The following is a 26019-nucleotide window of genomic DNA, read 5'->3' on the forward strand; positions in this document are numbered from 1 at the left end:
CAAAGGGGCAGTGACAGATTTTTGGCATCAAACTGTGTGAAGTGAATAAACACTATACAATTAATGAAAGATCCATAAATTCCAGCAGTTAACCTGGTAGTAATTTCTAGATCTTCGAAAAAAAAACAATAACAATAATTATTATTATTTTTAACGGTACTACGAAGATGCATTATAATAGTAGACAGTAATATAACATATAAGTACCTAATTGTATATTAAAGACATAGAGAGAGAAAGTGAAAGCAGTTTACCTTGATAGTATACAGCGACCTCATAGCAAAATATCATAAGTGGTTATTGGACTGCAGTTAAATACTAATACATAATCTTAAATGATAGGATGCCCACTTTCGTATTAACGTACCTATTATATAGTAAATATAAATAGTAATGTGTATACAGAGTGTTTTTTTAAAACTTTTTATTCCAATTATATTATTATTTATATGATCATTATCATTTTCTCCGTTTCGCACAACATTTAATATTTCAGCAAAATTAAAACTATTATAGTCACACCACACTCGATTGCAGTATGTCATTATAAAATACTTACATTTTAATCAAGACATTTTTACAAATAAAAATATTTTTTTACAATTAAAACCATCAGAGGATAAAAGATTTATTAAAATATTTACAATTTACTTCGAAATACATAAATTTAAAATTGTTTATAACATACGCAGAGTACATACAATTTATAATCCATAAATAATTTGAATTCACAGCGTTTTTAACTTCTTTTACATATACAGTATAAACTCAATTAAAGTCAATTTAATACGTAACGCATTACACACCTAAGTATAAAATCAAATTTTTCAATTAATATGATTTTAAAAACGTTATTATAGTTATTTCAGCCACTATATCAAATAAAATGAATTCATTTTGTATTTATTACATAAACATTTTATAATTTACTACGTATAAGTTGAAATACAAAACAATTTTATTACAATAATAAGTAATTTATCAATAATTATAAGTACCTAATAGGTACAATTTCGTACAATAAATATCCCAATTACATAATTGTATAAGACATACATTTCGAACAATTATGAACACATTGTGAAATGTTTAGGAATTAGGTAAGGCCAAGATGTATTCTTAAATAATCTTAAATAAAGAAGTTGTGCAGAAAACAACGGGAAACCATTATACGTATATAACTCACCAGGATATAACAGTCTGAACACAAATTGTTCAGATTATTGTGGGTCCAACCAAACGTTTGTCAACTAAGATATACTAATAATAAATAAAAATATTTTAACTTCACTCTTTAAAATTATTTACAAAAATATTATTTATATACAACTATCAACTGCAAAATTCTGTCAATTAATATCTAAATCGCAGTAAAATTCAATTTTAAAACGTTATACACGTTTCTTGTTGAATTGTAAAAATATTTGTTAATTCAAATGTTTTTTTAAATTTACCAATTTATAACTGTCAATTCATTATAAACACAATTAAACTGTATCAAGGTTAAATTTGAATTTTAACCATTAAAAAATACCAAGGATCGAATATAATAAATATAAAAGTATGAAACGCATGCTATAATTTCATAGTGCTTACGGTTGTATTTTGAGGTCAACATTTAATATTTTAGTATTACACTAGAAACATAACGGTGGTATATTATGTTTATATTAAATATATATCATAATATAATTTCATTAAAAAATTTTCCAAACCTACACTGTCGACATAAAACTACAAAACATTTCTTTCATTAATTTTAAGATAAATGCATATAATAAGATAAATAACTATACTTAATTACTTATTTACACACAACAAGAAGAATAACTTGTTTAATCAAATTTAAGCATTAAAATTATGAGTACCTGAGCACCAGAAGAAAATTTAAGACATTACATCCAAAATACATAAAACCTTTAATAGCCAGAGCTATCGCAAGATAATTATCTAAAATAAAATACAACACTGATATTATATCATACATATGCATTGTTACTATAAAGACTACAATAATTTTTACCAGTAACTAAAGGCATAAATTAATAATACAAAGACTAATAAATAAATTAGCTCAATTATAACTTTTTAGTTGATAAATGATTGTAAGGATTCAAAATGAAGTACCTAATACATTGGACAAAAGTAACATATATACTATTATTACTGTGCGTTATAACATTAAACATTTTTTTCATTGCAGAGATTTCCAAAGTCAAAATTCATAAAAAAAAATAATTTTCATATAGCAGGGAACACGGCAACCTAGAGCTCTTTAAATAATAACCTGCGGTTCTTTTGAGTATCAAGATATTTTTTCTTTATACTTACTATAGTCATATGTACAACTAAAAAAAAAAAGTTGTTGTGTGCGGCTCTTTGGGCAATGTTTTGTAAATGTTTAAAAAAAAAATGGCTTCTTCCTACTTAAACTTTGCCGGTCCTTGCTATAAGGAGGTAACAAAGATCTCATTTAAATTAATTTGTTGAAAATCATCAAGAAAAAATGTCTTTAGGTCTAGCAATCTCAGAATTTCGAAAGGAAAATTTGAGCAGAATCATGTCTTATGTCTACAGGGGTCTTCAAATTTTTCAATTCAAGTATATTATTAAGATTTTAGGAGTACCAAGAGTAACAAAAAATATGAAAAAACCATTAATACATATTGAAATATTGTTATGAAATGTATAATAATGTTACTTTAGGAAATCTTAATTTCGATATAACCTTATTGTAATATGATTGAATGTGTTATAAGGTTTTAAATAAAAATTATACAATAAGAACTATAAGAAATGTATTCCCATATATTTGAATATATTATTAAAAACACTTTATTAATTAACTAATGAATTACTGTTTGAACACAGATACAATTAAAATAACTAAAATATTTCAAATTTTACTGAATAGTACATTTAATCAATGTAATTTGATTTCAATACATATATATTAAGTGATCACTATAATTGAAAATGCCAGAATTTTCCGGGCCCACGAGTAATGTAAAGCATAGGCAAAGACTGAGAAGGGCTTACAAGAGCAATTTCACAAAAATATCATAAGCATAATGGAAACACGCTAAATGCCACAGTTAACTGTAAGTATTAATTTGTAAACTGTACTAAAAATATGTAAGCTCCTCCTCTAATAATATTATGTCAGTCAATCTTCGGTTATAGTTGGGTGATTCGTGCTTGGTGATACACTACGATTTTAGGTTTTTTTTTTATTATTTATAATTTAAATTTGATTTCACGCAGGTTATATATTATAAGTAAATATATTTAAACTTAATTGAATAATTAGAATATTAATTTAGAAAAATCAAATGTAGGCACACAGCATTTAAAAATAGAAAAATCTTACTAGTAATATTTGGCCAATATAGTACGAAGTAATATAATAACTTTTTTAATTTGTTATTTCGTAATCCACAATATACATATTATATACCAGAACAGTTAATATATGATGGTAGTAATTTATAAGGCGTGATTAGCGGATGAAATCTTCTGGTGAAGTCATTATTAGATTATTGGATAACTAAATTACAAATTTTGATTAATTTTAAAATATTCTTTAATAATCAATTCTAACCTAGTCTAACCCGATAGTTTAATCATAGTTTTAGTTAGAGACATGTTCAAAATAAATTATAACCTAATAAATGTTATAGTTCGATTTAGAGTAAATTTTATCATTCTCGTATAAATTAACTTTTTTTTCTTATATATAACTAACATCAAATACACATGAACTGTACATTACATAGCTATTTTATAGTACTAAGATGAATAGCTTATAATAAATTCGAAAAAATATATATAATAATTTTGTAATATATATAATAATCCAGTCTTCATTCTTCAAGTATTTCATACGAATTATAAAAAAATATGTTTTATTAATATAAAAATGTACTCGGTATTTGTCGACATGCACGATTTCTAAAAAAACATTAAACCGCTTGCAATCGATTTCTACCATACCTACTCTTACTACAACTCTACACAGCGAACAGCAAAAATTTAACAATAATAAAATCAAACCCTATTTATTTTTGCGTATTATGAATATAAAGAATTATTTCATGTATTTTTTATTAATCTGACAAGTAAATTTTTTAATTAACATAATTATAATGTACATACAAATTTACAGTACATACATATATACATATATATATATTTATTAAATAAATAACTGGAACTACGGATAAACGTAAGCTTTATTAATTTATAATTGTGTACATTTTTATTTTTTAAATCCTTATATAATCAATTCACTAAGCTACAGAATTATTTTATAAATCAAGTATATTCTTATGACATACTAAATTTAAATTTCATGAATTTTAAAATATTATTTTTTTTAGTGGGAAACAATTAGATTCAAATTAATTACAATTATTTATATGGTATAGATACATGTATTTGTTTTGTATTCTTACAAAGTATTATAATCAATGTATTTTATAAATTTCTACAAATTTGTCGGAACCGCCTAAGCCTTATTAATTTTTAATAGATTAATGTATACAAACACATACATATAAGATAAACTGAGACTAATAATCTGACAATATATCGAGCACATAACATTAAGATTAAAAAAAAAAAAAATCATCTCATCCAAGACAAAAAAACTCGAAAGTAGGCCGTAGAACAATATTTCTCATAATAATCAACCGTATAGAATATACTATAGACTACAAATAGTTCATATTTATGAAGTAAATTTTTCAGGTCTCATAACAATAACGTTAAACACATACATATGTTATTTTTACGTTGAATCTATAGTAATATTTTCTATATGTGTGTATATTTACTGGAAGCAACTTCGTATAGAAACGATTTTTGACCTACAAAATCTACCTTGTATTGAGTAGTTAGAAATATTGCCCACACTCACATATTTGAGGTTAAAGGAATGATTTACTTTATTTATTTAAATATTAATCACACTTGTGTCATTACATATAATGAAAATATAACTTATTAAAATTTCAAACGTTAAAATACAGTACAAGGTTATTCATTTTCAGCGAGCTCAAACATTTTGTAAACTAAAATAAAATTATTATTGAATTATAATTTATTTATTTTCATTAATTTAAGTATTAAAATATAAATTGTAACCTAGGCTCTTACAAGACACAGGTGTTTCAGACACTACCTGCTTCAAGGGCGTCCATTAGAGAGATCAGGAGTATCCCCCTGGATTTTCCATGTCTATAATACATTTATACATCAAATATTACAATTATTAATTTATATTAAATTTATTTCACTAGCTAATCTTATCACTTGTCTTATCAATACCATGGACATAACTTTACCACGAGGAAACATATTTTGGGAATTATAGATACTAACTATAAACCTATCGATAATGATCGTCGAGAAGTACCGATCACATCACGTGTCTTCCATAGACATTTGATGATGCATCGAATGAAGCGCAAACCCCGATGCTGCCTATCCGTACTGCCATTACTTGCAGGACACTGCTGAGCACAGTATTTTTAATCGCACACACTGAGATCAACTTCAGGAAGCAAGGAAGGTGGTCGTCGGCAACCGAAACATCACCCCGAGTGAAGTTCAGGATTTGTTATGTGGCCCTACCAGTTATCTATCACACGGGACTGACCGACTATAGGCTGCCTTTCAACGTGCCACCCAGTCCTCCTATGATATAGTTGAGGACATATTAAGCAACAAAGAACATGATGAGAAGATAGCCGAGACTGAGCAAGGGTCAGTCTAGGGGTAACCTCCCCAACCAAGTCTCCCCTGGACAAGCAGTAGAATGTGAACGCAAGTCAGCGGGTACGTACAATACCGGGCCGGGAATAAGAGCAGCAAACATTACCGGACTATAATTATTAATTATAATTTGTGCATATTGAATTGTATAAAGTGGTGCAACACAACTTACAATCGACAGAAGTGTTATCTTTATTATGTATATTGTATATTATATGGATCATACATCAATAAATGATGGTAACAAAGGATAAATACTATTGACACAGAGCCAGGGCATATTTATAGGGTCTGAGGGGGCCTCAGACCACTTTCAAAATTTCAGAAAAAATTTTAAGCCTATTTTTACCCCATGAAAAATATAAATTTTAAAAACTCATATTGTAATTGTTTTATGAATTTTTAATTTAATATTGTTCATGTTGTTTAGTATACCTTTTAATTTTGTATTAATATGTAGGTATTTTATTTCATTAATTTTGTAAAAAAAAGAGTTATGATTACACAATAAAAATTATAATTGTTTACTAAAATATATTTTATGTTTTTAATTAGTTGGATTGTGAAATTTTATTTATAGAAAATTTCCCAGCTCCTACCCAAAAATTAGAAATTACTTGGAAAATATTTGTAAGTTAATATTAATTTTTAAAATAAAATTATTTTAGATGTTATAATACATCGTTATTAGATCGATCAAGAACATTTTTCACTAACGAGTTCTATTATTTTTTCTTTAACAAAATATTGACAGATAATAAACCAATAGTATATAAAATATTTAAAGTATATGAGAGTAAATAAAACAAATATTTTATGACTTATATAAATATATATTTTTAAAATATAAATTAATATCAAATGTAAGCATAACTGTACAAGTATATATTTACAGTGGTGATGCAAATAGGTTAAATTTTAATCACATGATCCGTGAAAAAGTGGGGTTGGGTGGTCTTTGTAGAACTGACTTAGGACGACCTCACTTTTTAATAGTTTTACGTAATTTGAATGATATCACTTGTGTTCCCACGTGCCATAAAAGGGTTGGAAATTGTCAAATAGAACTGTTTTATTATTTTTAAAGTTTAATTCATAAACTAAAGTAGCTACTTATTATTAAAATATGTATATATATAGTTTTAATTGTAATATATGTATATTATAAATATTAAATTATTCATTTACGAACTTTTGATATTTATTAAATGTAAATTGTCAATATGAAAACTGGGAAAAATTGAATAAATTTAATCAATTGTTCTTAATCCAAAACATTTAAATCCACATTGCAAAATAATTATATTAATTTAAGAAACGAATTCAAACATATTAAAATAAATAATTAATTTACCTTATTTTTATAGAGTGTAAATATTGGATGGTTTGAACGACTGGATAATTAAAATCACACTAACACAACATATGTTGTGCTAACGTGTTATAATAGTAGAACTGGACATGCATTTCTCATACATTTAATAAAAAAAAAAATTTATTTTCAAAATTAAAATTCAGTAAAAAAGCTACACACGTAGATAATCCCGCGCAAAGAGTTGAACGAAGAAATGACGGTCTGGACATGTGGCACACGTTCAGTAAACTGAAAGGAAAATGTTTCGTGTCGTTAGGTAGCTTGATCGGTTTTAGAGAGTAGGAGTACACTATATTGTTATACGTTAGCGGTTGCACAATAACTTTTACACATTTAACAATAAACGCATAAATGAAAATAATTAATATTTAGATATAAAATATTATTCATAGATTTATTTCTTACATGTATATGAATATAATATTTTAACTTTATAAAATAAGATTTTACAATAAATTAAGTACTATAAAGAGAAATTAATTATATATTTTCAGAACATATAAAGAAATTTATACCAATAGTAGTTTTCAGAAATGAATTTTTTGAAAACATATTTCCTTGATATTTTTTTTCTGAACATTGTCATTTGTCTATTAAAATAACCCATCAGTATCAATTATAATAAAGATTAATATCTAAATTAATACTACACAATAAGTTTAAATGTTTGATTTAGAGACTAAATGAATGAAATTATAACTTAATTAGAACATTAATCTTAGAAAAAGAACAAATAAAAGTGTAAAATGATTACAGTAAATACTGAATAGCCGTAATCAATTTAATACGTTCTTAAGCTTTTATAAAAGCTAATTTCATAAATAAAATATAACTATTAAAATAGCATCATTATCACCAAGTTTTCTTCCTTTGTGAAACTTTAATTTTTTACGTCAGTAAAATTAAACTGTTCATTCAATCATGTTTCATTATAAATGCGGTTAAAAAGTTTTTATTGGATAATAATTGGTGGATTAGCTTCTAATTAAAAAATTGACAGAAGAACTACAAAGTGAAAATGTATTGCAAACATGTTCAACAAAGCTTATCTATTTTAAAGAATGAAATTAAAATTAAAAATTTATCTAAATTTTGTAGCATACATTTTGGTCATATTGTCATATAGACTTCCTAAATATAAATCGTTATAAATTATTTTATTATTATTATTATATTATCTAATAGATATACCATATAATATAATAATAGTATGATAACAAATAAATATAATCTATATAATTACAATTGATTTTTAATTGTTATCAATGAACTCGAAACAGAACCATGAAAACTAACTTTTTTTTTCTTTTTTTCAACTACTTTTCCTAAAAAAATATATTTTTTATTCAATATGATTATTTTTTTTAAAAAATACGTTAGTAATATTTGTATTTTCTATCTCCGTGTCTAACTAAAAAAATACCTATCAAAAATTCAATAAACAAAATCAACCCCCTTCAAAGCTAGAATAAGAAGAAAAAAATACTGAATTTAATAAATATTCTACATTGAAATATTGTTTATTTGAATTAATACTTATAAATAGAAGAGATAAGAAACTGATAATGATTTTGATTTTTGTGTATTGTATACAATTGGTTTACATTTTCATAACAAATAAATAAACCAAATCTTTTTTTAAATATTATATAAAAGTAATGCTACGCTGAAAAAAAATAAAACAATTGCTTTACAGTAAAATTCTAAGCTATTTTTAAAGTAAAAACATTGTTGAAAACTTTTCTTATAAATTAGCATAAAAATCGATTTAACAAAACTTGTTTTTTTTTCTCCAAATATCAACAATCTGTTGTGTTGTAAAATAACAATATGTTATCGTTTATCAGAGCCCAACTTAGAGGGGGGCTAGGGGGGCTACAGCCCCGGGCCCCGATATTATTTGGGGCCCCGGGCCTCTGTTGACAATTAAATATTTAAGTGGTATTGTAAATTTTTAAGATATTATTTCTTTCGTTTAAAATTTACAAAACAAATTAGTCATGTTTCGTAATGGTTTAAAATTATCATCTAATCGATAAAATAAAGCTATTACATTTTGAGATAAAGTTGGCCAAAAATTACCTAAATTAATGAATTTTTTTAAAACTTTCAACGGTGTGAACGAAGTTGAAGTAGAAGCTAATACAAATAATAAAGATGATTTGGTTCTAAATAATAGTTATCTTGATGTTGAAAACATAAATAACAATAGTAATAGTATTATGTCTAATACAATAATCACTTCAAACTATGATGCTTTAAATTTTTCTGAAAATGAATCTGACAATTGTTCTGCAGTAGAAAATTCAGTGATTGCTACTAATTTTAATTCGGATGTTCATAACTTTGAAATTGATATTGAATCATATCAAGATCCGGGAATGTGGCCTTTAGTGTTTAACAACACTTTTATAGAATTATGCTGCTTAAAAGGACCAGAATTTTTTAAGAATATGGATCCAAAAAAATTTCATTCTTCCGAAAAAAAATTTAAACATTATAATCGCTCATTAAATATCTCATGATTCGAATTAAAATTGCCTAATGGTGAAATACACTCACGTAAATGGCTTATGTTTTCTGAACAAACTGGCAACGTTTACTGTTTTGTTTGTAAACTACTTAATAAATCAAATAATTCAAATTTTATTAATCCTGGTTTTAACAATTGGAAAAAATCTCACGAAAAAGTTAAAGAACATGAAAATAGTGCACACCATCGTAAATCAATGTTAACTTGGTTAGATCGTGTAAACACTAAACATCGTATAGACAAAACTATGGCCGAAAAAATGTTGAATGAAAAAAAGTATTGGGTTAAAGTGTTGCACCGTGTAGTATCAATTGTTAAATTTTTGGCTGTTCGTGGGTTAGCATTTGAAGGTAATGACCAGGGCTGTGAATTTAATGCACCAACAAAATATTAAATATGCACTAAAAAATGTCAAAATATGCACTAATAAATATCAAAATATGCACTAAAAATATCAAAACATGCATAAAAATATGCTATTAAAATTTCGTAAAATATGTACTAATTTTTCAAAAATATACAAAAAACAACAAAAGTTATTTTTTAAATACTAAATATAATTGTTAAAAATTTATGGGTATTACATGTTTATATAAATTTAAATTAATTGCGATTTTCATCATCGTCATTTACGGCATCTATATAAAAAAAATAAATATAAATATAAATATAAATTTAATATTTATTATTTTACCTCTAAAGTAATTATTGCATTGTAAGATTAATGATTTTTTGAGATTTTCAAACTTGAAAGAACTCCTGATTGGTGCCAATATATTCTTATATAAAGAAAACGATCGTTCTACATCTGCGGATGTTATTGATGCAAACTTAAAATACGCCATGTCGCTACTGGTTAAATCTTCTGGTATATCCAAATCACCTACATTCTCTTCTTTGCCAGTTAATATTTTTGAAATATTACAAACAATTTGAAATCCTTTGTTTTTGTTGAGAACTGTTTGTAATTTTTTATTAATATCAATTCCAGCGGTGCCTGTTAATTGACTAAACTTTGATGAAATATCTTGTATGATTGCAATACCTTCAGATAAGGGTATACCTTGTTTTTGTAGACGCGTTATAGCTATGGGAAGACATGCAAAATTCGAATGTATAAAAGTCAAGTTTCCTTTCATTTGAGGAATTTTAAAATATTTTTGAGCATTTTTTATGGAAAGCGCATCATTCTCATCAAAACTTTCAATTATGTTTTTTACAGTTTGAAAGTTTTCACTATAATATAATACGGAAGAAATCCACGTACCCCAACGTGTCAGAATAGGTTCAGGAGGTAGTGATATATTTGGTGCATCAGTATGAAATTTTTGAACACGATAAGGCGCCTTTTTGAATACTCGTTTAACATTTGCTACCAGTTTATCAACTTTTGGAAATTGAATACGTATTTGTTCAGCGACTCTATGTAATCCATGAGAAGTACAAGTTACGTGAACCATTTTTGGATACAACACTTTTAATGTATCACCAGCCTTCACCATATAAGGCGCAGCATCACTTAAAAACAGCAATACATCGTTTCGTCTTATTCCGTCAGGCCATAATAAATAAAGTGAATTTTCAAATAGGGAACATATTGTACTATGATTTCTTTTCTGTAATTGTTTGAGGTTAAATAAAAAAAATTCACCTGGACGATCGAGGAGTAATGTACCGATAATAACTGAAGCAATAAAGCGGCCCTCGGCATCTGTTGTCTCATCTATTGAGACCCAAATTTTCTTTCCCGCTACTTTTTGTCTTATTTCATTTAAAACTTCCTGGTAACAATGGTCAACATTAACTTTGCGTAATGTTATTTGATCTGGAATATTTTGTCCCGTATATTTTATCAAAAATTGTTTGAAATATGTATTACTTAATTTATTTAACGGGATGTTAGCACTAAGCATGGCTTTACATAAATCATTATTAAATGATGATTTAGATGACGAATCTTTTGAGATAAGTTGCTGAGTTTTTTTTTTTTTCTGTACGATTAACTCCTCTTTGGTGTTTTTCAGTGGCTATGTGTTGTGTTACAGAAAAACGTTTATCACTCGTAATTTTAATATTGCATACTGTACAAAATAAAATTTTACTGTCTGTTGTAAATATATTTCCAAATTCAGAAACGTAGTTTCTTAGACCGGTTGCAACCGATAATTTTTCTTTTAGCATTTTAAAATATACAGTAAAACCAGAAATATAAATAAGGAGCTAGTAGGTACTGATTAGGCGCAATAAAATAATAAAATAAACAAAACAAAACTATAACACTCGAATTACGAACACACGCACATCACGGATCGGCGATCGCATCGAACTAATAGAAATAGGTATTATTTTTACAATTGTTGTCCATCAGGCATCAAGTGCAAGTTAATATAGATAAATATTATTTTCCATTTATTTATATTTATAGACCACAACAATACAATAATAATACTGGTCTTGGACAATATTCGGCAAAATAAGAAAACAACTATTTATACCCGAATTTACGTGTAGTCAACCCAACTAAAAATAGAATAAAATATTCAAAAATAATAACATTTCTATAAAAAATAGTTAGATTATAAATAAATTTTATATTATATATTTTATATTTTAGACCAAATTGACCGAAAAAGTAAAAATATTAAGAAAAAAGCATTAATACGAAAAAAGTATAAAAACATGCATTTATATGCCCTAACTAGTTAAATATGCAAAAATATGCACTATAAGATTTCGTATTTTAATTATAAGTAACACAATTCAAATTTTGGCCGAATCCATTTTCTTTTATGATGTAGCAAAAAAAAACATGCAAATGCATTAAATTTACAGCCCTGGTAATGACTCACGGTTGGGTTCTCCGAGTAATGGAAATTTTCTTGGAATTCTTGAAGTTATTTCCGAATTTGATCCCTTTTTAAAACAACATATATGAATGAGCGAGCTAATAAAAGATCAGGCAATGTATTTTATTTTTCGATGCGTATTTGTAACGAAATAATTGACCTAATGGCAAATTAAGTTTTATTAGAAATAACTAAACAGTTAAAAGATACTAAATACTTCGGTCTAATTTAAGATTCTACTCCAGATAGAGCACATAGAGATCAATTTGCTGTTGTTGTTAGATACTGTTATAAAGGGTTAGTTGTTGAGCGATTCTTAACATACATTCATATATTAAGCCATACTGGTATTTCAATGGCCGAAAAAGTAATACATTTTTTGGAAAATAATAATATTAATTTGCAGTATTGTAGAGGTCAATCATACGACAATACTAATAATATGACTGGTATATATGAGGGTTTACAGGCTCAAATAAAAAAAAAATGTAGTATTGCTTTATTTGCACCTTGTTTTGCTCATTTCCTAAATTTAGTAGGGTCCATGCAGTGAAAAGTTGTTTAGAAGCAATCAATTTTTTTGGTGTTGTTCAAAAATTGTATGAATTTTTTGCGGCCTCGACACATAGATGGAATTTGCTTTTGACTAGTCTAAAATAGGAAGAGAAAAATAAAATAATCGTTTTGAAAACATTAAGTAATACTAGGTGGGAGTGTCACACGGAGTCTTGTAAAGCTATTATCTTAAATTATGACCAAATTATATGTACATTAACAGATATTTTTGAAAATTGTAATAAAAAACAAGAAAATCACCATGAGGCGAAATCAATGAAAAATAAAATAATAAAATTTAAAACAGCTTTTATGGCAGTTATGTGGAGTGAAATTTTATCGCAGTTTAACAGTATCAGTAAATACCTTCAAAAACCGGGAATAGATTTATTTACAGCCGTAAATTTATTAAAAGGATTAAAAACTTATGTTAGTTCATTAAGAGAGAAGTTCATATATTTTGAGAATAAAGCAAGGGTATTATCAACAAATATTTTGCCCTGTGTTGAAAAAAGTGTAAGAAAAAAAAAATTCTCGGATGGTACAATAGAAGGAAATTCAAACTATTGTGGTATAAGAAAGTTAGAGATTGATACTTTTTACGTTATTATTGATCGTTTAGTTACAGAACTTGATAAAAGATTAAACGCATATGATAATGTTTGTAATATTTTTGGGTTTATTACAAAATTTGGTTAAGAATTATTATCAGAGACTTCTGCCGACATATTCATTAGCACATTTAAAGATGATATTGATACAACTAATATAAAACAAGAGATTGTGCACTTTTCAAATTATGTAATGCAGTTAAATTTACCAATAATTACTCCTCAAAATATTTACTTATATGTACATGAAAATAATTTAAAAAAAGTCTTTCCAAATGTGTACATTTCTTTACGAATTTATTTAACTTTGCCAATTTCGAATTGTGAAGCAGAAAGAACAAATTCAAAATTAGAACTTATTGAAAACACCAGAAGAACGTCCCTTTACCAAAAAAAAATTAAACTCACTCGTTCGTCTATCTGCTGAAAGGGAAATAACTGACACATTGAATTTTTCAAATCTAATTCAGAAGTTTAGTGAACTTAAATCTCGAAAGAAACCATTGACTTAAATTTTTATATTTAATTTAGTAAACATTAATAAATAATTAATATTTTTTATTTTTACTGGTACTTAATAATTATTTTTAAATATTATACAACTATTAACAATTGATTTTTGATCTGTAAATAAAACTTTTGTTCACTAATGCAATAATGTTATTTTAATGTTGACTGTAATTTTTAAATTATATTAAACAAATATTAAAGGCCCCTAAAATTATATTGCCCCGGGCCCATATTTCCTAAGTTGGGCTCTGTCGTTTATGAATGGATCATTATTCTCAGATATTTTTAAAGTAAATCAAATAGGTACTTAAGAAATTATTATGACACCAAGCATGATAGGATGTCTATAATTCATCCATTCAGTGGCGATTATACATGATGTTCAAGGAGGGAGGGCGAGAATAAAGCCAACTCTCCATCATGTCGTAGCATTTTTATAAATATAATATAAAATATACATACGGATTATAGGTATAAATATACAATTATGTTTATATATCAATAATATTAACACACATTAATGTATTAAATAAATGTATTTAATAATAATATTAATAATTATAATTATATTGGTCGTGTGCAACCAGCGGCGGATTGGCCCATCGGGATACCGGGAAAGTTCCCGGTGGGCCAGAAGTCGTACTATAACACTGGGCCGATGTACATGGATTAAAAATTATTTTATAAAAATAATGTATTAATAAGTATATTGTATTTAATTGTAAGATTGTGATAAAAACCTAGTATAAATGTGATGTATAACGTTCTACAAGCATTTAATCCATGAATAAAGGAGACTTTTATGGAAAATTATTATTATTGGATGGTGAGCCGATCATGCAGTAATTTCCCAGGCCGAAATGTTTAGGCAATCCGTCGTTGTGTGCAACCAAAACATAGTATAGAGTATACATAGAGTATGATAGTATACAATACTATGATAATATATTATCAGTGGTTAAAACCGAAACATTTTTTATTATCAAATCATAAGTTTGAAAATTTGCAGATAGATATTGTTGGGCCAGCGATATACTAAATTTAAAAAACCAAATCCCAAGGGGGAGCGATCCACCTATCACGCTCCTTATAACCGCCACTAAATCCATTTAATTGTTCAAATAAATCGTTTTTATTTGATATATTGAAATAAAATCATTTTTAAGAAATGTATCATTTTTTATTTACTCAAAATTAGAAATATTTTCTCAAAATAAGATAAACATAGTTGACATTGAATAATGGTTTAAGAATTCCACCGTAGTAATGGAAAACACATTGTGCAATTAAATTTGGGGTGGGATCCAAAAATGTGTCATTAATAAACTCATATTTTGTCAGTAATTAAATTTATTTAGATAATTTTTCTAAGGATTTTAATATGACGATACTGCATTATTAAATAAAATTAACAAAATGTAATATGTATAACAAAATGTAACTTTGAAACATAAATTAATCTGTTGTATTATTGTAATTACAAGTATTATTATTTGTATTATTTTTTTGTGTTTTTATATGTTTATAACTAGAGTTCGGATGTTTATGATATTAAATATTTTTTTCTATTAATTCAGTTTAATTTGGATCTAGATACAAATATGATTCATAATCACTCAATAAAATAATATTATTTTATTTTGCATATTTTTTGCATATCCTATGCTCCTATATTTAAAATGCATATTTTTGGGATTTTAGTACATTACCGAATTTTTTTAATACTATTTAATTTAACAGGTAGATAAATGATAAATTAGTGTTTACCTAATATTGAAAAAATATAAAAAAAAAAAATAACAACTTATAAAAATTAAATACATACTTATAAATTATAATATATTTTTAATTTTAAATACTATATATATTATTTTGCATAGTTTGTGTTTTCTTATTCTAAAATACATATTTGGTAATTATTTAGTGCATAAATGCATACATATTACAGTCATTTTAAGTGCATAAATATCCAAATCCTACTTATAACACATTAAATTTAAATCATTCAAATGATAAACAGTAATAGTAATTATAATACAGGATTGTAATAGATATAGATTTTACCCCAGATTTTAATTTAATATTATATGTTTACGATTCATGTTATAACAATAACAATATGTTAATATTAGAAAAAACATATACTTAGTTTCAAAATATATAAATAAGAAAATAGTTAAATGCGTGTCTTAATAGTGGCATAACTATTAGGATGGGCAAAATGATTGCTGTCTCAAGCGGTAAATATTGTAAAAATAATGTTTTAATAATCTGTTAAATTAACATTATATTTTATTTATTATGCAACTTAACTACTATCAACCAATATAAATAAATAACTGTTTTAATTTTATCAGTTAATAAACATAAGCTCTTGTTAAATTATATATTTATTATACACATACCTTATATAATACAAAAAACATTTCTGAAACACCTGGATATCATATTAACTTTTAAAATACTAATTGATTCTTGAACATATTAGTAAAATTAATTTGTAAAAAAAGAATACTTCAACAAAATGTTAAAACATAAATTAATTAATTAACTTCTGGTTAAATCAAATAAAGAGTACATATTATAAATACTGAATACAGTAAAACAAAAGTTTTAAAAATATCATACCTGATTATTGTTTATGAAGATAATCAAGAGAAATCATACTTTTGAACTAAAAAGTTCAATTGAGTATATATGTAAGTGGTTAATTTATATTTATATTAGTGTATAAAACTTACGATTTCGTATTTCGACCGATATCAATAAATGGAATTGGCATTACAAGGTTTTCTCATAGCTTAAAATCGAATTAATCAAGTTAAGTACATACAATTAAGTATCGACAGAGTATTACGAAATATTAATAAGAAAAAGTTAAATAACTGAACGGCTAGTATTGGTATGTGACACAAGTCATCGCATTTAGAGTACAACATTAAAAAATTAAAACTATAGTAAAATCAAGAACAGTCAAAACTAGATTTACATTTATTTATCAGGTGACATTGCTGTTATCAGATAACTGCGATGACAGCGTGCGCACATAGATAACCAGTGTATGACAGAAAAGTATTGATTATTTTCCAAAGAGAGTGTAAGTTGACAAATATATCCATATTATATAACATAGCGCCATGTTCATAAAATAGAATCATTACCTATGTATATTTGGTAGACGCAGATTTTGATGAAATAACAACGAAAATAATTAAAAACAACCTAATCAAAAAGTAACAAGAGCATGAAGATTCAACTGAGCGCAGAATCGACCAGAATATCAGTAAGCTGTCACAGCAATGAACGTTATGTACAAGGTAAAAAAAATCATTTTGACAGAAATTCAAATTCTCTCTGATTAAGTAAAATAGCGTTTGCCTGGAAAAATATCAAAGCAGAGGCTAAAATATATGTTTTTTCGTACTGCAAACTTGTGGATTTTATCATACCCTCCTTTAAACGTTAACAGTTATGAGTAATACATTTAAATAAGTTGATTGATTAGATTTTGCTGATGATACATCTAGGAATTTTACAAATATGTAAAATAATTGAATAAAAAAATTTTTAATTTAAAACAAATAACATAATATAGAGAATAGAACCATACAGTGGCGTATACAGAAAATATTTTCGTGGGGAGGGGGGCTACTATGGACAGAGTTAAATTACTACTGCTATCTAAGAATTACTAACAAGACACAGTAGGTATTTCCCAAAACTATTTGACAAAGGCAATAAAAATTGTTTCAACTGATCACATTATTTACGTATTTCCAATAGTAAGTATAATACTGTATTAATAAACAAAGGATATATGATGTACTTCTTGACTATTTAATATATGTCTACTGGACTATTTCTATAATAAAATATGCTATGAACTCGTATTATAATTATAATTTATTTATTCGTATATAATTAACTCTTAATAATAAGGTATGAACCATAAAATGAGAACCTTAAAACATTTTAATGAACTATTGAAGTACAATTGAATAAAATAAATGCAACCAGGTTAAAATCATTTTTCTATTTTTTTTATAAAATTATTTCTAAATAAGCATAAAGCACCATTAAAATATAACAAACGTTTAAAATAATTTTTAAGTTTTTTGGAACATTTCAGGGGGGGGGGCTGTAGCCCATTAAGCACCTTCCCCCTGTATACGCCACTGGAACCACAACACATTTTTTAATTTCGTATTACACAAAGTGTGTCGTACTGCAAACAATAATTAAAATTATTTTAGTCCCTGGATCAAAGGATCTTTCTATATAAAATATTGCCGAGTGCGCAGAAATTACTGACGGGTATTCATACATAATATATGAACATTTAATATTAACAACAAATTTTGATGGGGTAACTTTATTTAACTTTATTATTATATCTTTCCAATATTCTTATACATGTATTTATCATTTACGAATGTTTCAAAGTGTTTAAACATAATATGATTATTTATTATTGTGATAATATTATTATGATAAGTGGTAGTATATTATACTATTTAAAATAAAAAGTGTATGTTATTCACAAGACAATAAAACAATCCACATCTAAAACCTCTATATCAAAATTGTAGCTCTTTGATACTTCAAAAATGATCTAAGTTTATGAGTTTTAAAATATTTCTTAAGCTTTTTAAAGTTTATTCGAGACGGATTCTTATTAAAATAAAACATGACATACCTTATATTATATAATTAATAATTCATAATATAAAAACTGAATATGTTCTGTTTATCGAAAGAATAAAAATGAAATTTTACATCACACAATGGATGGAATGGATGGATGGATGGAAGTATTTCATAGGTATTTCCACATCACTACTACATGTCTGTATCCGAATACCAAAAAACTAAACTCAAATAATACTGAACTTGATAAATTGAATATTGCCATCTTAGCAAAACAACACGTAAAAAATTCTCAAGCACACGTCGAATCAAATTCGATCTAATTTAAACAAAATATTATCATTGACAAAAAATTATAGAATTAAAATGGATTTTGAGATTATATCCATTAGATCTAACTTCGCTTTACTGTTAGTAGTTCAATGTTTCATGCTGATGCAAAAAAAAAAATACAACAAAAAAAACAACAGTTGTCATAAAAAAAAATCCAATGGGGACGCCCTTTTTGCATACCCTAAAAACCACCACTGATGCCAGATAGATCAGTAAACAGTTGATAACGCCGAAAAATGTTGTCTATATACTATTATGTGATAGAGACATACAAGAACTGAATACTGTGTAATAAAATAGAAAAATATAGAAATTATAAAAATTTACAACGCTTCAAATAATCAAACTAAAATGTATTTACTTATTTATGAACTTATTTTTAATTTTAACAAATAAATATATTACTTAACAACCAAGTACATTATAAAAAACAAAAATTAGTGATAGAACGGTATCCGAGACGATTAACTATTATAATGTAATCTACAAGTATATAAAAATAAAATTATCATTATTATTACATTTAATTGTAAAACGTACGACCTACGTATTGTGATGTTTAAATGGATTTCTATTTTTCTATAATAAAAAAGCAATTAAATAATGTTGTGTAGGTTGTATATCACTTTAATTTAAAATCAATTATTGATCAAATTAAACTAGTCCAATAAATAATATGAACAAATAAATAAAAAAATATATAATATGCTACTTCTAACTAATGGATATAATGTAATAGATTTATTTAATTATAATTTTTTTTAAGTCCTTTTGAAATATAAGATGTTTTTGATTCATTTAAAAAAAAAATAGAAATTTACAAGTGAACTTTTAACAATATCATTTATTTTATGTGCAATTAAAAAAATTAGAAACCCAATATTGTTCAAAGACTTGAACAAAATATATTAGAAATAGCTTTTTACTTTTAATTATATTTTTATATATATTAAATTATTTATTTATATTAATACTAGTATACTTATTACAATACATGTAATGTTAATCCTTATGTTGTGTGTTACAAAAGTACCAACTTATAATCATAAATTAATTATGGTTGCAAGTTGATATTGATTTATGACTCACACTTAAAAATCTTCTTAGATTATGTATTATATTTTATTGAACGATTTTATCACTCTAGGTAGAGTTATGAAATTACAATTTATTAATTATATAATAATGCTTAATTAATATATTATTGGAGGAGTGGTATGAATATTGATTACACGATGATTAAAGGTAACTAGTTTAGTATAAGTATTTCATAAGTGACCAATAGTTAAATTTTTAATGTGTTTAAATTTTGAATATCGAAACAAAATGTAACTAATAGCTCTTTAATTTAATTAACCTCACGTTAACGCCTTCAACAGTAATTATAAAATTAGTATAGGTACTAATGAAGAGATATGAAAAGCGTATTCCTATCCAAAAATTCATCTTTTAGATTTGTTTTACCTATTGTGATTATCTAATTCAATAGTGGCCAAACTTTTTTTACCTCGGGTCATAAAAAACAACTTTTTTTTACCGCGGGCCATAAAAAAATGCATAATTCAATTTTTTTTTTTTACGTAAATGTAAAATATTACAGTTATGCAAATAAGTGTTGTTATGTAGAATACTTTCGCGGGCTATATATTAAATGATGGCGGGCCGGAGTTGGCCCGTGGGCCGTAGTTTGGCCACCACTGATCTAATTCTACAAAACACTCATACGTTTTATAACCTAATATGAAATAGTTTAAGTATTTCTTCTAACCACTTATTCACAGACACAACATAAATTATTGTATTTTGGGAGAATTACTGTTTTCTTAAAGTGTTATTTGTGGTATTAATTATTAATATAGTCCCTGTATATGTATATGGTATACAAAAATAAATTTGTTTTTTGATTAAGTTGACTGGTGGCGTACAAGGATAATATAATTAATGTACAATGATCTGTATCAATAAGAATGAGATACATGAATCAATAATTTATTATGCACAAATACCATATTTCAAAATTATCTCATTAAAGGTATCTTAAAGCCATACTGAGACCTATATACTTTATTTACAACGTTCAGATTGATCTTGCTGCTACTATAATTGTATGGTGGTTAGAAAAGAATAGTATTTTTCATAGAATTACTTGAGATCAACTTATTCTACTATTCCAAATGTTCCCTTTTGGATTTCAAATCAATTAATTAATTTGAAAATGTAATAATAAAGTCCATAAATTAAAAAAAGTTCATTTAAAAAAAAAAAAAAAAACAAATGTATTGGTAAGCTTTATGACATATTTCAATTTGTACTTGAAATGTTTATATAAGGGGATGAAAATGATAATTTAACGGCATAAATTGGTAATTTATAATAAATAAGCCAATAATTACATTTATTATGAAAATAATTATTTTCATACGTTATTTTAATTTTATGTTTAACGCTATGAAATACTTAAACGTTATTTAATGTTTTTGTGTAATATACGTCTGGAAACTTTTAACCGGTTCACGTTAGCAATATTTCAAAATGTTTATGAGTGTGTACATTTAAACTCTTAATATTCTGTATTTAAAAATGTTCATGAATAATTGACAAATCAACAATTATTGCTGAGTTTAAATTTTACTAATAAATAATGTTAAAATAAACATCAAAATTTCTAAAAACAACTGTGAAGGACTAGCTTAGTAAAATGCAAATTATGTTTGATATAACCTGTATTTAATATTGTATCGTGGAATATAAGCGAAGAAGGAAGTAATGTGAATTATTTAAAAAATTAAAAATATTTAAAGTGATGTATTTCCACCGTTTGCTACCTCCTCAGGGTATCCATAAATACCTGTATGTCTGCGTGCGTGTTATTTTAATATATTATTTTCATTTTCTGATCATTAATAAAAAATTTTTTGACGCATTATCGAAGCTCAATATTACCAATAACAAAAAGATATTCCCATATAAATTACATGCTTCTAATACCCTCATAAGTTAGCAATTCTTAGCCCATAAGGTGAAATTAATAATAACGAAGAGAGCAAGTTGGCGTCTCGGGAACTATTGATAAATTTGAACTGATACAATACTTATGCAATGCCGGTGTATCTTGTTTGTATAAAAAATAATAACTACTTACTATGTTACGCTAAAGCGGTAGGATACTGGCGTAGTAGTAAATTGAAATTGATTAATTAATAAACGTGAAACAGGTATTGGGGAGGTATTTGTTTAAAATAAATTATGAAAAAGGAGAACTGAGTACTATGATTACGGTTTTACGGATGCTACATTACTGCACAGTAGTGGAGCTACGGTCTAGCCTTTTTTATGAGCGGCCAAGGTACGTGTACATATCCCCTTCGACTGATCGGTAGTTACTATAGTAAATGGTAAGCAACCAATGATTGATGTTTTTGTGACTTCTGCGTATCATGAACTACAAATTAATGGCTCACATTTTATCAACATTTATCGTATAATTATTAGTAAGTATTATATTATTGTATAAATTGTTTTTTTTTTTTATTTTATTGCCATTGTTAAATAATATAAACATTATAGCTATGAGGTTATAGACATTATAAGATAAAAGATACATTATTTTATTTACATATAGTTTTTTTTTTTTTTATTAATTAATTTTTACTGTTTCGACAAATTTTTTGTTTTTACAAGGTTTTTAACAATTAATAAATAAAATTAAAGTTTATAATTGTGAATATTTGTGTATATAATTTGAAGATTTGTTATTTATCATATTCTATGTACCTATATGTTATGAAATATAGGATTTAAAATAAATATAAATATAGATATAAGCTGTAATTTTTTTTTTTTTTTTTTTTGTAGTTATGAGTATTGCGTGTGTGTTTACGTTTGTTCAGATTCAGATGATCCTGAAGTTGGTTCTTGAGATAGGAAGATGTCCTATGGGAGACGAGGTTTCAGTCTGGGTTTTTTTTGTTCATTTCATTGCGGAAAAAATGGTTGGAAAGTAGATTATGTCCGATTCTGAGACGAGTAAAGGTAACGATGAGATGCCTAGGGATGTTTAATCTCTGAACTAGGGATTGGAAGGGATAGTGGGACATAGGTTTCTATGCCAATAGATATAATTTGAGGGGAGAGAGGCCCATTTCGATTGCCATGCGTTACGCAATAATTTGTGTTGAATAGGAAGAAGATCAAAGGCTGAAACTTTAAAGGGAGAGGCTAGGATGTGCAATTTGATAGAGAAGGCAAGTACATCGGAAATGGAATTGAACGCATTTGTTGTCAGTGTGGAGTCGAAAAACTAAAGATTTGATGAGAAGAACAAGGGGATATAAAAGAGTTGAATGGATTTGATGACAAAGCAAGGAGACAGAACTGAGAGTCAGAGGCGATTAAAATGTTATTATGGTCAACGATATACTGAATTGAAGGACACAAATAATTGCATAACATTCCGTGGTAGACGATGATGAAAAAGCGTCTAGCTTATCAGCAAAATAAATGTTAAGCAAAGGGAAGTAAAATTAATATCCAGCTGACCTGGGTGAAACAGAACCATCAGTGAAAACCAGAAGAGATATAGGGAAATTAGACTGGATAAAGTCATTGAACATCGTATCAACTTGAGTGTGAGGAAGTCGAGTACCTATAAATTGTTAATCGTCGTAAATCATGAAACCAAACATTTTCACTGCACTTACTTCAAAGTGTTAAGGTTAATATTAAAAAATAAATAATAGATAGGAAAAATAGGTGTATTCTGTTGATTTCTGTATAGCAGGTGTATAATCGATTCATAAAACGAAAAGAATATATAAATTATAGAAATAAACTGTCGCATTAATCAATTTATTAAAATCGGAATATAATAGTTATTAACTAGTTAGACTTTTGAAATTGGTTTATTTCAAAAAAAAATACTGGTCCTAGGAATCGAAATTTGTCCTACGTGGAGGTTTTGTTATTTTGGCAGGATATTGAAAACAGCGGTTGAACAGAAAATTAAAATAATTCAAATTATGAATAATTCTACGGAAAGATTTGTTAAATTGTATCAATATAACTAATAAGCAAGGCCGTGACTGGGGGGTCCAGGGGTCTGGACCTCCCTTGAAATTTTTTAAAGTAGAAATAGTTTAGCGGTGAATATAGTTTATTAACTATAAATTGTATTAAATAATAATTGTATATTTTCGTTAAAGCAGTAATTTAAAATATGTTAAAATGTAATTGTAATATGTTAAAATATGTTAAAATGTATAAAATAAAATAATTATTTTATTTTATTTCAACGTCGTAATAAAAATTAGAATAAATAGATAAGGTTAGCTGGTTAGGTACTAGTAACAATAGAAGGTGATTGTCACAGATGATAAAAACTCATATATGAAAGTCGGTCACAGAAAATCTAAATTATTTAAGATTAAGAAATAAGAATATAACAATATTGTGTGTATTGTACAACATTCATTTTACTGCTGTTCGTACCCACGTAAACTTTATAAAAAGAGTAAAAGAAACCAAATTCAAAATTATTTTACAAAGAGACAAAAGATATGTTAAAAATTTACTATTTTATTTGATTATTATTATATAAAATGGTTATAATACAAATTTATTATATGTATAATTAATTATTAACACATTCAATGCCGCGGTCAACATGTAGATTGATTTTAATGGCTCATTATTTTTGCTGGTGTTGTTTGATTGTATTATTTTTTTTTTTTTTAATAATTTAACGTGTTAATTACGATAATATAGCCCAATTAAAAATTACCTACTACTTTATTTATTTTAGACTGATGATATCCCCACTGTCCAAACACAAGTAGATATTAGCTTATTATCTGATCAGAAAAGTTCTAGTATTGTGTAAACTAAAAATTTAGAACCAAAAACAAAACAAAATAATGGGTTAAATTCAAATGATTACGAAACAATTGAAGTTGAAAACAACGATATTAGTTACTATTTAAATAAAAATATGTGTGATGAACCAAAATTAAAATTTTTAACTTCTCCTGGGATGCCAGATAAAAATTATGTATTTCCAACAACCATAACTAATAAAAAAAAAAAAAAAATTTCAATTTAACTAGTTTGAACGTTTTCCATGGCTTGTTTACTCAACAATTGATAATGGTGGTGCTCTATGGAAATATTGTGTAATATTTAGTCAAGAATTTGGAGACAAAAACAGTAATCAAAACCTTTCTTTTTAGTATTCAAAATTTTTAATAATTGGAAACATGCAATTGAAGTATTTAGTGAACATTCTAAAGAAAATTTTCATAAAACCAACGTTTTACAAGGTAATCATTTTATAGGTACTTATTAAATAAATCAGCAAAATATTGTACAACAATTAGATTCAGCGCATGCTGCACAAATAAGTTTAGATCAAAAAAGATTAATACCAATAATTGAAAATATAATTTTATGTGGCCGGCAAAAAATAGCTTTTCGTGGTACTAATGATTCCGGACCACTTTCATCAGAAAATGTCGAACCTGAAGAAAATGATGGAAATATTCGTGCTTTATTGCGAATGCGTGTTTCATGTAGCGATAAAAACTTAATTGACCATTTTGAAAATAATAAATTAAATGCTTTTTATTTAAGTCCTCTAGTACAAAATAATTTTATTGAAATTTGCGGAAAAATTACACAGGAACAAATAGTTGAAAAAATAAACAAATCAAAATTTTTTTCCGTATTGGTTGATGAGACAACTGATTTGAAACTTGCTTTGAACAGTTATCATTATGTGTGCGGTATTTGGAGCAAAGAATAGATGATAAAAATGATATTACATATGTACTAAAAGAAGAT

General features: G+C 26.0%; 2 protein-coding genes across 6 annotated transcripts in view; both read right to left on the bottom strand.

The window, feature by feature from the left end:
* Positions 1 to 22452, bottom strand: part of LOC112690125 (3-hydroxy-3-methylglutaryl-coenzyme A reductase) — a 30113-nt gene extending 7661 nt beyond the window's left edge. The window contains exons 1-2 of one of the 5 annotated variants that reach the window (XM_025564051.1): positions 16611 to 16647; positions 12533 to 12596 (exon numbers count right to left, since the gene is read on the bottom strand). In XM_025564051.1, coding sequence (XP_025419836.1) covers positions 12533 to 12596; positions 16611 to 16631 — 85 coding nt within the window. In that variant the 5' untranslated portion in view covers positions 16632 to 16647. Of the gene's footprint in view, positions 1 to 7129; positions 7387 to 12532; positions 12597 to 16610; positions 16648 to 16946; positions 17196 to 22327 lie in introns of those variants that run through there. The other 4 variants (XM_025564055.1, XM_025564056.1, XM_025564052.1 and 1 more) reach the window with 4 other exon arrangements.
* Positions 10263 to 12188, bottom strand: LOC112690126. Its single transcript, XM_025564057.1, has 2 exons — positions 10378 to 12188; positions 10263 to 10321 (listed from the first exon to the last, which is right to left on the bottom strand). The coding sequence occupies exons 1-2, from the start codon at positions 11594 to 11596 to the stop codon at positions 10287 to 10289; spliced, it is 1254 nt and encodes a 417-aa protein (XP_025419842.1). The 5' UTR covers positions 11597 to 12188; the 3' UTR covers positions 10263 to 10286.
* Positions 22453 to 26019: the final 3567 nt, after the last annotated feature.

The sequence above is a fragment of the Sipha flava genome, unplaced genomic scaffold (assembly GCF_003268045.1).
Source record: "Sipha flava isolate LNK unplaced genomic scaffold, YSA_version1 48_pilon_pilon, whole genome shotgun sequence".
Taxonomy (NCBI): Eukaryota; Metazoa; Arthropoda; class Insecta; order Hemiptera; family Aphididae; genus Sipha; species Sipha flava.

What these genes read in the sequence shown, in the direction of transcription:
- LOC112690126 (XM_025564057.1), bottom strand. Translation starts at nt 11,596, where the DNA reads ATGCTTAGTGCTAACATCCCGTTAAATAAATTAAGTAATACATATTTC. An exon ending in ATGCAATAATTACTTTAGAG is followed by an intron (nt 10,322 to 10,377) that starts GTAAAATAATAA and finishes TTTTTTATATAG; the next exon opens with ATGCCGTAAATGACGATGAT.